Raw genomic sequence first — 12597 nt, 5'->3', positions numbered from 1 at the left:
CATTTCCTAACAATGAGCAAGTGTAAGTGCTCATAAATTATTATTATTTTGATAAAATTCTTCTAACACAAAGCATGTCCACAATGAAACACCTTGTTCAAATAAATAAATTTTTAGCAAGCAAAATAAGGTTGCATGTATGATTGATTTATGATGCCATGCATAGAAATAGGGTACTTCAACAAAACGAAACGTGGTGGCGCAGTCAAACGTAGGGAATCAACCATCCAGCCAGCCAGCCAAGCTGAACTATAATAAAAAAAATAGAAATAAATATTTTATCATGCTGCGGAATCTCATTATGAAGCTCACTAATTTACTGTTACAAAATAAGCAACGGGTGTGCTATAGGCTTCATAACATGATTGGGACCTCCCTCGTTCTGATTGATTCTATCTTGTCGTTCATACCATCATTGAAGAAATCAAGAGAGGAATGACTCGGGGGCAATTACCCATCACAGCAAGGGCTTTCGTCATGATAAAACAGAGTAAAGGTCGATATAGCGACGTCACTATGAGGGTGATTTCTTGTTGTAATTGATTCTACCTTGTCATTCATATCTTCGTTAAAGAAATCAAGGGAGGAATGACTCGGGAGCAATTACCCATCACAACGAGGGTTTTCGTTGTAACAAAACGGAGTAAAGGTCGATATAGCGACGTTACTATGAGGGTGATTCCTTATCGTGATTGATTCTACCTTGTCATTCATACCTTCGTTCAAGAAATCAAGAGATGAATGACTCAAGGGCAATTAGCCATCACAGCGAGGGTTTCGTCGTGACAAAACGAAGTAAAGGTCGATATAGCGACGTCACTATGAGGGTGATTCCTTGTCGTGATTGATTCTACCTTGTCATTCATACCTTCATTGAAGAAATCAAGGGAGAAATGACTCGGGGGCAATTACCCATCACAGTGAGGGTTTTCGTTGTGACAAAACGGAGTAAAGGTCGATATAGCAACGTCACTATGGGGGTGATTCCTAAAAGACGATGGAACAGCCACAATAACCCATAGCACGATGAGGCAAAGACAATCATGACAAGATGAAAGATAATCTTATCTTTTAAAATATAAAAGACCTTAGTCAACAATAAAATAAAAAGGTAACATTCTCAGAGAAAATGAAAACTTCATTTTTTTTTTTTAAGGAAATCTGCCCATGTATATATTTCCTTATGACGCATAAATTGCTTGCTATTTATAAAACATATATAAATTGTGAAGAGAACTTTTGCCAATTATGTTTAGAAAACCGTGCAAACTACTATAAAATCAATATCTATCTTTAAGAATTTTTCTATGTACAAATCTCTGCCAACTTTATATGAACATCCTCATTAACTATTTTTAAGTTCTTCGTTCTGCGAGCACGGCCTAATAATCAAGAAATTTTCCATAGCATTCACGGAGGCACAGAAACAAGGAGGCATCCTTGCAGCATGTGGCACTATGAACTTTGTGTAATGAGCATTTCTTGAAGATGAAGAAAAATGAGGCCTACATTGAAAAGTACGATTGAAGTCTGACAAAGGTGACTGAGTACAATTCTTCAGCCGGTTTGGCCAATAGTATCACCAAAGTTTGGGCTTCCAACACAGCTTATCCAGCAACATGACCAAATACACATATACATACACTTCATGAAAGCACATATACATTGATGGAACTTCATCCTGTTATCAACTTCTGAAACCCTAATATTTACTTATACCATTTCTATACAGAAAAAGAGGGAAAGATACAGTCTAAATGTTCATCTGGGAGAAAGTCAGTTTGATGGACAGCTATCTTCTTCATCTTCTGTGATATTGAACAAGAACTGAGGCAATGAGGCGACACGAGGGAGATGCATCAGCAGCTCCCCGAACGAATCTTTCCTCGAGATGTTTGCCAGTGTCTTGAGACCTGAGGTATTGTCGAACTCATCTTCAAGAGAATGTGTGTGCTTCTCTGACACACCATCCTGGGAGCCACTATCATCAGCTGAAGTGCCACCAGCATTCATCTGATGGCTTTGGACTGAGGCAGCATCCTTCTGAAGAAGACAGCAAAACGAGTTTACCTTCGTCATGACAGTTTTTTCATCAGAGGTGGGCATCTGGGAATCGCTGAAGAGGCATTGAGCCAACTCTTCCAACATTTTCTTGTCGGGTATAGTACCAGGTAATTGTGGATTCCCCGAACTGATTTGCTCCGAAATGCAATTTTCTATTTGACTTACAAAGTCACTAATGGACATCGAAGGCTTGAGTCCAGGGTACTTTAACTCATCCCAGCAGTTATGGTTCTTTCTCTCGTCAGTTTCCACTGAAATATGATCCATCACTGAAACACAAAGTAGAAGATCATAAAACAATACAAATTTGCAAACAATATATTGCATTGCAGTCAGAGATGGGGTTTAGACACTCCAAAATCCAAATGAGTACTAGCAAGTATCATTTCCTAGTAAATAAGAAGCTAGTAATATGAACTATATAGGAATAAATATAGAAGCACAGAAGATTTGATAAATTAACATAGAGAAACATCTAAAGATCCAAAGAATGATAAAGAGACAATTTAGATGTCCTCACTACATGCAAAATATTGTACTATGCCAAAGAAAAGGTTAGTACTAATGTTGGAACACATGGGTCAGAATGCTGACTTCAGATTTATCTTATTTCAAGTAAAATTTAGTGTGTATTTTTCTTTCTTTGGGGTTCAAACAACAAATGCTAGATATCATCCAAAAGAACCAAACAAGATAAGCAGAAAAATTGTGCCTCGTAAAAATGGAGAAGCCTACTGGTAACTAAAGGAACAATGTGCTTCAACTAAGTTTTCATTGGTAAGTAACAACGGCAAACACTTAATAAAGTAGAAAGTGCAACATATTTATTTTCTTAAATTATCATAACACAGATAAACTATTATAGAATTGGGATGCGGAGCTACCTGAGCTTGGTGAGTGGATTTTGCCGATAGAAATATCAGATAATGCACCAGTAGATTCTCTGATTTCACTCTTGGCAGAAATTGATGTGCCAGCACAAGCCAATGCAGAATCTTGAAAATTTTGAATTGCAGATCCATATTCATCCTTCAGCTTATCAAATGGGTGGCACTTATATTCATCTGGGTCCTCAAACATAGAGATCTTTGGTTCAAAAAATGGGCTTTTCAAAATGATATCAAGTTCTTGACTTAGTGCATATAATCGTGGATCACATTGGATAAGCTTCTCAAAATGCTTGTTTAATAAACCTTGCGGACATTGCAGAAAATGCCTCCTGAATACAAGTATATCAGAACTTGCTATTAGTGTAGACCAATAAAAAAAAAAGAAGCAAAATTCCCAAAGAACCTCAAATTGCAAGCTCGCTTCCAATTTACTGATTAATTGGCATGTACACCACGATGCATAAGATTGATATATAATCACGATAGGGAAAGTAAAATCCCACTTGTGACCAATTTGACCAAATCCATAAGCAGACAGAAAAAGGCATCATTAAACTTCGAAATTGATTTCTAAACGCAGGAACATTCAAGAAAGGGAACAAATTAAACCGTGAAATTAAATTGTGTTCCCAGTTACTGTAGCAACAGTAAAGTCCCGATCACAATCAATTAACCAGCACAAAGAATATCTCATTTACCTGTGTTTGCTTGCTTGCCCGTCAGTGAAATCTGAAGTAGCCTGCCACAGTGTATGCTTTCTAGGCTGTGGATTAGTCTCCCTAAAGAAAAGAGGCTGCCTAGCCAACTGCACAAAAGATATAAAATCTTAGAAAATCAATGAAATTTACTAACACTAATTTACTGACACCAAAATAATGTTACCACTAAATCCAAAGTCCCTGGACCATGCTCTGGACAAGTTGCCTTAAGGGCTGTGATATCTGACCACTGGACCTCAATCTTGCTCTTAAGACCACCTTCAAGAATCTCCCAGACAAGCTTCCTCTTTGCAAAGTAGCACTTGGCTACTAAATCTCCTTCATACCTTGATGCATACTATAGTAAAAGGAAATAGATTAATCATTTCTAATTCCACCAACCCGAAAACCACAGAGTCAACAAATTGCCCATCCTCTAAAAAATAGCAAACAAAAATACAACATGCTGTATGCTGCAAATTAAGCCAGTAATATAATATATAGTAGTCATGCTTATAATTGCATGGAAATGGACAACAACTCTCCTTCATAGATTGGAAAGCCATGCCTGTGGCTTCCCAACACAGGCAAGACGCAGCTAAATCCTCTAGCATGTTAGATGTCGAAAAGAAGGAAAGAGGTGCTCCTTCAGATTCTACAGTTCTGAACTAATTGCACAGAACTCAAGAAACCATCACCAGAAAATTGCTGCAATCATGCACGGTTAGATTTCAGATTTATAATAACTACCATCCACAGAAAACAAAAGTAATATCTGTGTGACTGGATTCGGCTAAGGAAGTGGGAAAAAAAAACTTACCAAACTCCAAAGTAATCATATGATGCTAAGTGCATTATTCTTTATTTTTCATTCACTAAGTTACGAACAAAGAAAATAAAAAGATTCGAAAAATAAATAAATAAATTAGTGCAGTATTTCTTTAATTTTCGTTCACTAAGTTAAGAGCAAAGAAAATAACAAGATTCCAAAGGAAACAAATGAATTACCTCCCACGTTCCAATCCTTAAAAGGGAAGCTGGAAAGTTTGATGCTTTCATCTTCTCAATGTTGGCTAAAGCACCAGTAGACTTAAAATCTTCATTTTTCACATCCTCTAAGCTCTCATTCCTCATGACAGATGACTTCACACTCGCACTTGCTTGGGACAACCTCATCTGAATTAAGTCCAGCAGCGATGGACTCTTCCGCAGGTGAAGACCCAATGGGCTAGGCTCATTTAGCAGATTGTTTTGAATGAGCTCTGTTGGAGGCATACTTCCACCAATTCCCCACTGCAATAAGACACCAACTTAGTAAATAATTTTCCAAAACTAGATAATACATGTGTCTTGACAAACAGATTTTGGAAATAAGAAAGCATAACAAATTTCCCAGGACAGAACATCCAAGCTCACTTGTGACTCGCGTGGCTGAAATCACATTCAGCATATTAAGAAGAATAAGGGAGAACGCAAAACAAACATTCTCCATAAAAAAGCTTGATTCTCAAAGCTCGACATTATTCTTTTATCATGAAAAAGGAGCATCGGCCTCACAAGTTCAACACTTAACCGTTTGTTCCAGGGAAGACAAAATGACGAAACTTTTCAGCCAATCACCAATAATTCAACAGAAATGCAATATAAAAGATGTAAAAGATGGAAGCCTCTCACAGAACTGCCAAAGTTTCAATAGTTATCTGGTTCTTCAAGATTCCAAAAATGCAAAACAAAAAGAAAAAAAAGATGACTTTTTTTCTAACTGTTTGAACTGTAGACACATCTTTCTTAAAACACATCCACCATGTATCCCGACATTAACCAACCTAGAAGACATATAAATCAGATCAAACTATTTTTTGGAATTACTCGAGAATCATCTGCAATCAAAGCCAGAGAATGCGAAATAATGAGGCTTTCGCTTGAAACAAGAAAAGAAAAAGAACAAGATAGATCCACCGGCTGGAGCGGAGAGGTGTCCATCTTGGGCCTCTTGTCGAGCGGCCCATGTTCGTCCTCCAACTGGTCCTCAATCTCCAACTTCACCCCGGCCGCCGCAGGCGCCGGCGTCGGCTTCGTAATCGGCAGCCCCGAATCCGGCCGCAGCTTCTCGTAACTCCTCAACTGAACCATCAAATAATCCAGCAAAGGGAAAGGCCGCCCGAAAGCCCTAGATCGCAGATCCCCGCAACCTCTCCACGCTGTCAGCCTCCTCCACTCTAGATTCCGACGAACCAAAAGGTCTAATCGCAAAACTAGGGGTTGGAGCCCGAATCCGGATTTGGCGAGGAGGGCGGAGAGGATTCGGAGGACTTCCCGAGGTCACTTCGTCCTTCTCCGACTTTGGGGATACAGACACGTTAACATTTAGGAGCGGGGCCTCGTCCGTATCGGGCGGCCGTACACGTGCCGCGGGGTAGCCGCGCACGTGTGTTCGGAGTCTTGTCGAAGTACAATTATACCCCTATCGACTCCCCTTATTATTTCGACCGGCAAAAAAAATAAATAAACAAATTTATGATTATGTTTATTACTTACAACTCGAATTTATATTAATATTCTAGAAATCAATATGATGCTAAATTCGAATCAACGGAATGATATTATATGTGCGAGTATTTTAGTATGTGAAGTGATATATACTAAAACTTACAAACAGCCTATTTGCAGGGATATATAATAAATAGTAAGGTATGATTTAGCCTCCTCATTTGGTGAAACCTGATATCATTTAATAGTAAGTTAACTCGCAAACCATTATCACTATATGGAAGAACTAATCTTCTTAAAAACACATTAATCCTAAGTTCACAAATCTCTAAGTTCAATTATACGGTAGAACTTTCAGTATTTGATTCGACTAATATGACTAATGCGTGGGCTATCATTTAATCTCAAATTAATTAGTGGAGCTAATTACATATTATATCTTATAATTAGTTATCGTTAGTATCATTATCTTTATATTTTTAAAAATTATATTGACATCTGTATAGTTACAAAAGTAAAATATTTAATATCATTTCTCCTCGCGCGATTGATTCCACTAACATAAGATATCATGTGTAAAAATGATGCTAAAAAGATAATTTTACTATTTTCATCGTCCAAAAGATATTAACTTAACAGAAGGATAACTTCTGTGAAGGCTTCACTATCCTCCCTCCGACTTCATCTTTCTCTCTAGTTTCGCTGCTCTCTCAGACGACCTACCTAACGGTGATGTCGATAGCAATCTGCATATCTTGTATTGTTTCGTTTCTCTTACTTTGCTATTCTCATGAACAACCTACTTAATAACGGTGTTGGTAGTGATTATCATCTCCTACATCATCCTATTTTTCTTGCTTCGTTATCTTACCTAACGTCTTCGACTTCACATAAGGTCGGTATAGGGGAGATGATGATCACCATCAACACCATCGTTGGGTAGACCGTTTGGGAGGATAGTGAAGTCAGAGGAGAAGACAAAGCATGAGGAACGATAGTGAAGTTGTCTCTCTTTTTAGCGTCATTTTTGCACTGATAGCACGTCCGGTATCTTCCATCGAATCGACGGTACGAGGATAAATGAGATTAAATGTTTTACTTTCGTAACTATAAAGATGTCAATATAACTTTTTAAAGTGTAGGGATCATGCAAAGATAACTAACTATAAAAGGTAATATAATTAGTCGTGGTTAACATGACTAATGATGGGCCTACACAATATAAGTTCTTAGGCATAAAGATCACACGATTACGTGGAAAAAACTGGTAAGGCACGCGCGTAAGATGATCCCATGTCTCTATCCTACATCGATTTGCCATTAAAATTTTATCCAATGAATATGATTGATGCATAGTCTACCATTTGATATGGAATTAATTAACAATGCATGTGATTAAGCCCCACAAAATACCCGTTTATAGTCATAAAGATAATACGATTATGTGGCATCGAATGTGCGGCCTTGCGTCACTTAAGGTGGAGGTATAGGGTCTCACACTTAAGGTGGAGGTATAGGATGATCTCGTGCACTTAATCACCCGAAGAGTGCTTAAGAAGATGTCTTCATGAGTTGACTAAATTTTTCGTCAAAAAGACCAAAAGGGGATATTTTTATGGGGTTATTTAAGCTTTGTTAACGTGTAATTTACCGGACAAATGCGTTCAAATTAAGGTTTTTATGGCTGAGACGGTTACCCCTCTTTTACTAATTGCTTAATTTGACTTTAAGAGGTGATTGATGCATTTTAATTCTATTGTAACCCAAATTTGGATGACTTAGTCAAAGTCATTAATTATATATTTATATATATCATTAATGACTTTATATTATTTGGTAAATAATGTCAATATGTTTTAGTTATAATTTCTATTGGTTTATAAGAAACCATATAATAATAATTCCCCTATAAAGATTATTCCACTTCCACTTCGATGCTTGTTTCCCACACACTGTTCGCTCTGCCGTCGGCTCTCTCATCTTCGTCCCTTCGTCTCCCTCCCCAGTGCGTGCAGAAGAAGCGACGGCGAGAGACCGCAATCCGCCTGAGGAAGATGATGCGGTTCAGCAACAGCCTCATCGGAGTGCTCAATGTCATCACTCTGGTGCTGTCGATCCCCATTATCGGCGGCGGCATCTGGCTGAGCCAGCGTGCCAATACCGACTGCGAGAAGTTCCTGGAGCGGCCCCTCGTCGCCCTCGGTGTCTTCCTCTTCCTTGTCTCCCTCGCCGGCTTCGTCGGCGCCTGCTGCCGCAACTCCTGCCTCCTCTGGCTGTACCTGGTCGTCATGTTCCTCCTCATCCTCCTCCTCGTCTGCTTCACCGTCTTCGCCTTCGTCGTCACCAACAAGGGCGCCGGAGAGGTCGTCTCCGGACGCGGGTTCAAGGAGTACCGCCTGGGGGACTACTCCGACTGGCTCCAGAGGAGGGTGGAGAAAGCCGGTAACTGGAGGAGGATCCGCAGCTGCTTGCAGCAGGGCAAGGTGTGCGAGAGCTTGCAGAACAAGAACCAGACTTGGGACCAATTCATCAAAGATAACCTCTCCCCTATACAGGTCGGTGCTTTGTGACGCTAAAAATCGCATCTTTTTGGCTTGCATTGGTCATCCCCTTTTCTTGTTTTCTCCCGCAAGGTTTTGGTTTTGAGAACTGAAAATGGCATCTTTTTGGCTTTTCCTTGCGTTGCTTCTCCCGTTTGAGACGCTCTCTGACGATATTATGCTGTAAAGGTTCGATCTTCAAGAAGCATGTGTCCATGGGGCATGTAAATCGGTAGATGGTCTGCTCTTCTAAAAGTTTGGCCGTTGCAAATTGTCCTCTGGAGCAAAATTTTCTCCATAGCATATCTTCTTTTGACATTCAACTCCGCACATTGCTCTGATCTTCTTTACTGCCTGTGACATGTTGGCTTCTGTTTGGGCATCTCCTCTCTCTATTTCTGTTGGTGGTGGTGCATCCTGTACGTGTAGTGTTTGTCTAAATTTTGCTTTTGGTAGCTAGCATGAATTCTTGAGATATGAGGAATCTCTTTTTTGTCAAATCTAATTGGTATGGAAGATGGGTTCCTCAATTATAACCTCTGTCGTTTCTCTTGTCTTCTACGAGTTTTTGTGTTGTTTTGAGTTGCAACAGTTCTTTGAGTTTGATTAATGTGGCCCAAACCTGCTGCAATTAGAGTGGGATTGTGTTATTCTTATGAAAGTTCAAGGTGTAGTGCAAGCCTAACCCTTTTGCTGGTATATTTGTTGTGTTAGTAATTTGTTATCATCATCATCATAATCATTATCTTTTTCTGTATGAAATTTAGCTTTCATGTCTTCTGCTGCTGCCTTTTTGAGTTATAGACATATAGATAAGGAAGAATCTTATGTGGTGTAAGCTTTGTTGTTTTCCATGGCATTTTCTCAATACCAGACTTCAAACTTTGTGTCTTCTTTGTGAATCTTATTTGGCAGCTTCAATTTTCATACTGCACTGGTTGCTTCTTCTCCTCAGTAAACTATATTTGTGTTCTTTATTACATTAATATTTTTGTTCATACTGAACAGGTTGTCTTTTTGTGACAAAAACTCGAAATTATGCTGAAAGAAAATAATGACTACATAAATATGTTTGTTGTGTGGTTTCTCCTGGTCCACATCTTGACCTCTGATTCATTACATTCATGTTCACCTTTTTCACAAGATGAATCCAAAATTACTTCTGAGCACTTCAATAGGCAAAATTTCCAAAGCACCACATTGAATCAACATGTGTACAGCTCGAGTGGTTTTAAGTGACTTTATTGTTTGAAATGATTGTCTTCTTCCATGTGTATCCCTTTCTTTATGAGCATGCAGGTCTTTCTTTATTACACTACTGTTGACCTTCTTTGTAAAGTCTGATTCCTTCAATACTGGTTAACAATCAACATAGAATGCTCCCAGTCCACAAAGAATATGGATAGTCGGCTGCAAGTAGCCATGCACAGATGAACTTGGTGCCTTGCTTGAACTCTCTTTTCAGATAGTGAAGATAGTTTGGTTTATGGCTAAACCTTTAAAATGGAACACCTGATCAAATTCATTCTGCAGATAAAATAGTATCTAAAAGCATAATGTTAGGGAGGAGAAACAGAAGTATGTACCACAACCTGTAATAGGTTATGCGAAAGTAGAAGTGTCCACGAGTAGCACTCTGGCAATGTATCATGTAGGCATTACTGCTTGTATCTTGACTTTTATTGTGTTGTGTTTATCTCTTGTCGGTTCAGTCTGGATGCTGCAAACCTCCCAGTGCATGTAACTTCACCTACATGAGTGGAACTGCATGGAATAAACCTCCTGGCTTCAACTCATCTGATGTGCCGGACTGCAACACATGGCAAAGTGGCCAATCCACTCTTTGCTATGACTGCCAATCTTGCAAGGCAGGGGTTCTCGCCAACCTCAAGCATGACTGGAAGAAGGTTGCGGTAGCTAATATCATTTTCCTCATCTTCCTTCTTGTTGTCTACTCTATTGGATGCTGCGCCTTCAGGAACAACCGGGATGACAACCATCACCCCAGATATAAATGACACGCTAGGAAGGGCATCTGGCTTCTAGAGTTCATCTTTCCTCCCTCTTCTCTGTCTCTGTCTCTGTTATTGATTTCTTTTCTTTTTGTACATGGACTTTTCTCAGCTACTGGTCTTAGCTTAGGATGCATACTTGTCTTGTATCAAGGGTCCTTGTCAAGTTAGGACATTCAGGATCTTACTTTAGCTGCTCATCAATTTGATGTATGAATGGTTGACTTGAGAACCCCTTGTTCTGTTGTGTTACTTCAGTATCGACGAATTATTTCAAGTAATCGTGATGTTTGCTTATTGTCTTTCATTGCTCCGTAACTCGAATGTCTAGTAGCTTATACTCATTGCTTTTTGTTTGTAACAAAAAACTTTCTTTGAGTAGGTAATGCGGTCATGAAAAGTTCCAAAACTTTAATAAATCAAAAGATTTAATTGCTGTTTATGATGCATATATGGTCTAGCAAATAAATTGGTTGCCCATATGATTTGGTGATTGGTTAGGCATGAAGGCTTAAAATATCATAAGCAAAACTCAGCTTTTTTTTTGGGAGAAGAAGTCACATTGACACTATTTGTTTCTTCCTCATCTTTCTTTTCTTAAGGAAAATAGTACTCCCACATATATTGCAAGAGGAATACATACAGGATGTGTACAAACAAGTACAAGGTGAGAAAGAAAGATTCCAGATGTTGTATAAACAGGGGGCCACAGGACTGAGTTACACATGATGTGTGTCAAGTGTGGATCTCAAAAACTCAGCTCTGTTCTTCCATTGCTGGAATCCTCCAAGTCCACAGCTATTGCTTTGTTGCATCTCAAGTAAAAGAAAAGTGCAGAGAGGTAAGATCTGTAACATGGTTCATCTCAGACCAGTTTGCCAAGTACATGCTTCAATGCAGCTTTTTCCACTTCATGCTTAGCAGCAGTTCTTGTTCATGGAGTTGACCTCATGATGGGTTGGTTCATCTTCCAAGCAAGAAGCCATATTTGTAAGGAAGGGTTGGCCCACACCATGTTCCATCCCTGTCTCCTTGCCAAAACTGAAGGACATGGAGGTGAAGCCTTTGGTTAAAACCTTGAATGAGTTCAGGTAAAGTGAGAGGAACACTTTGTCCCACAATGTCCCATTAACATTGTGGGACAGGGAACTTTTTGGGAAGCTGCCAATATGTCCTCCCATGGCTGTGTCAAGAGGTCTTGAGCCATAAAATGGTAGCCTTGAGCTACAACATTAGTAATTGATCCTTCACTTTGCTGATCTTTTTATTGAGTGAGTGTGCTGTAGATCTGTACTGACTGCAGACACATCAAATGTCATTGTCTTGCTTGCACATGATCTTGTAGCTTATTGTTTTTTCCTAGGTGAGAAATTTACATGAAGATTGGATCACAATGGGGAAGTACATGGTGTTAAAGCCACTGAAGTGTGTAGTAACTCCACTAGCACAAGCTGAGCAACAACTGATGATGCTTATGAATCATGAAGAACTAAGCATTGTGAACCAGTACTTTATGACAACTTTTTGTAAATTCTATCTGTTGCTGAAAGATCTTGATCTGCCAAAGAATTCTGCTGGAACAATGTCTTACTTCATGGCAATTACAGTGATGCTTGATTAAATGGATATATTATTTAAGTATTAGACAGTGTGACTGACACTCTTGTTGGATTAGTTAGCAGATCTTATTTTGAAGGTTTCATCTCAATCATGAACTATGTATCCATGCTTTCTACTCTGACATCCCTTCTCACATGCAAGCTGGTTTGTTATCTCAAATAGAGAAAAAGTCATTGTATAAACATTAATTAAACACCAAACAGGAATAGAAATGGACTGATGCAAGTTTAAAACTCATAACATGTTCTGATAAAGATATTTGATTAGGTTAAACAGTTCAGAT

General features: G+C 39.0%; 2 protein-coding genes across 2 annotated transcripts; one reads left to right on the top strand and one right to left on the bottom strand.

Moving 5' to 3' along the window:
• Positions 1 to 1489: 1489 nt before the first annotated feature.
• LOC135647688 (uncharacterized) lies at positions 1490 to 6000 on the bottom strand. The gene is made up of 6 exons (XM_065165715.1): positions 5612 to 6000; positions 4661 to 4945; positions 3837 to 4010; positions 3653 to 3759; positions 2949 to 3283; positions 1490 to 2333 (listed from the first exon to the last, which is right to left on the bottom strand). Exons 1-6 carry the CDS (start codon positions 5783 to 5785, stop codon positions 1777 to 1779), a joined length of 1632 nt encoding a protein of 543 aa, XP_065021787.1. The 5' UTR covers positions 5786 to 6000; the 3' UTR covers positions 1490 to 1776.
• A 2085-nt stretch (positions 6001 to 8085) lies between these two features.
• On the top strand, positions 8086 to 10969 carry LOC103981291 (tetraspanin-7-like). Its single transcript, XM_009397967.3, has 2 exons — positions 8086 to 8697; positions 10395 to 10969. Exons 1-2 carry the CDS (start codon positions 8197 to 8199, stop codon positions 10698 to 10700), a joined length of 807 nt encoding a protein of 268 aa, XP_009396242.2. The 5' UTR covers positions 8086 to 8196; the 3' UTR covers positions 10701 to 10969.
• The last annotated feature ends 1628 nt before the right edge of the window (positions 10970 to 12597 follow it).

This window comes from Musa acuminata, chromosome BXJ1-4 (genome assembly GCF_036884655.1).
Source record: "Musa acuminata AAA Group cultivar baxijiao chromosome BXJ1-4, Cavendish_Baxijiao_AAA, whole genome shotgun sequence".
Lineage (NCBI taxonomy): Eukaryota > Viridiplantae > Streptophyta > Magnoliopsida > Zingiberales > Musaceae > Musa > Musa acuminata.
Note: the sequence above shows the minus strand (reverse complement) of the source record. Positions and strands in the feature narration are given on the sequence as shown.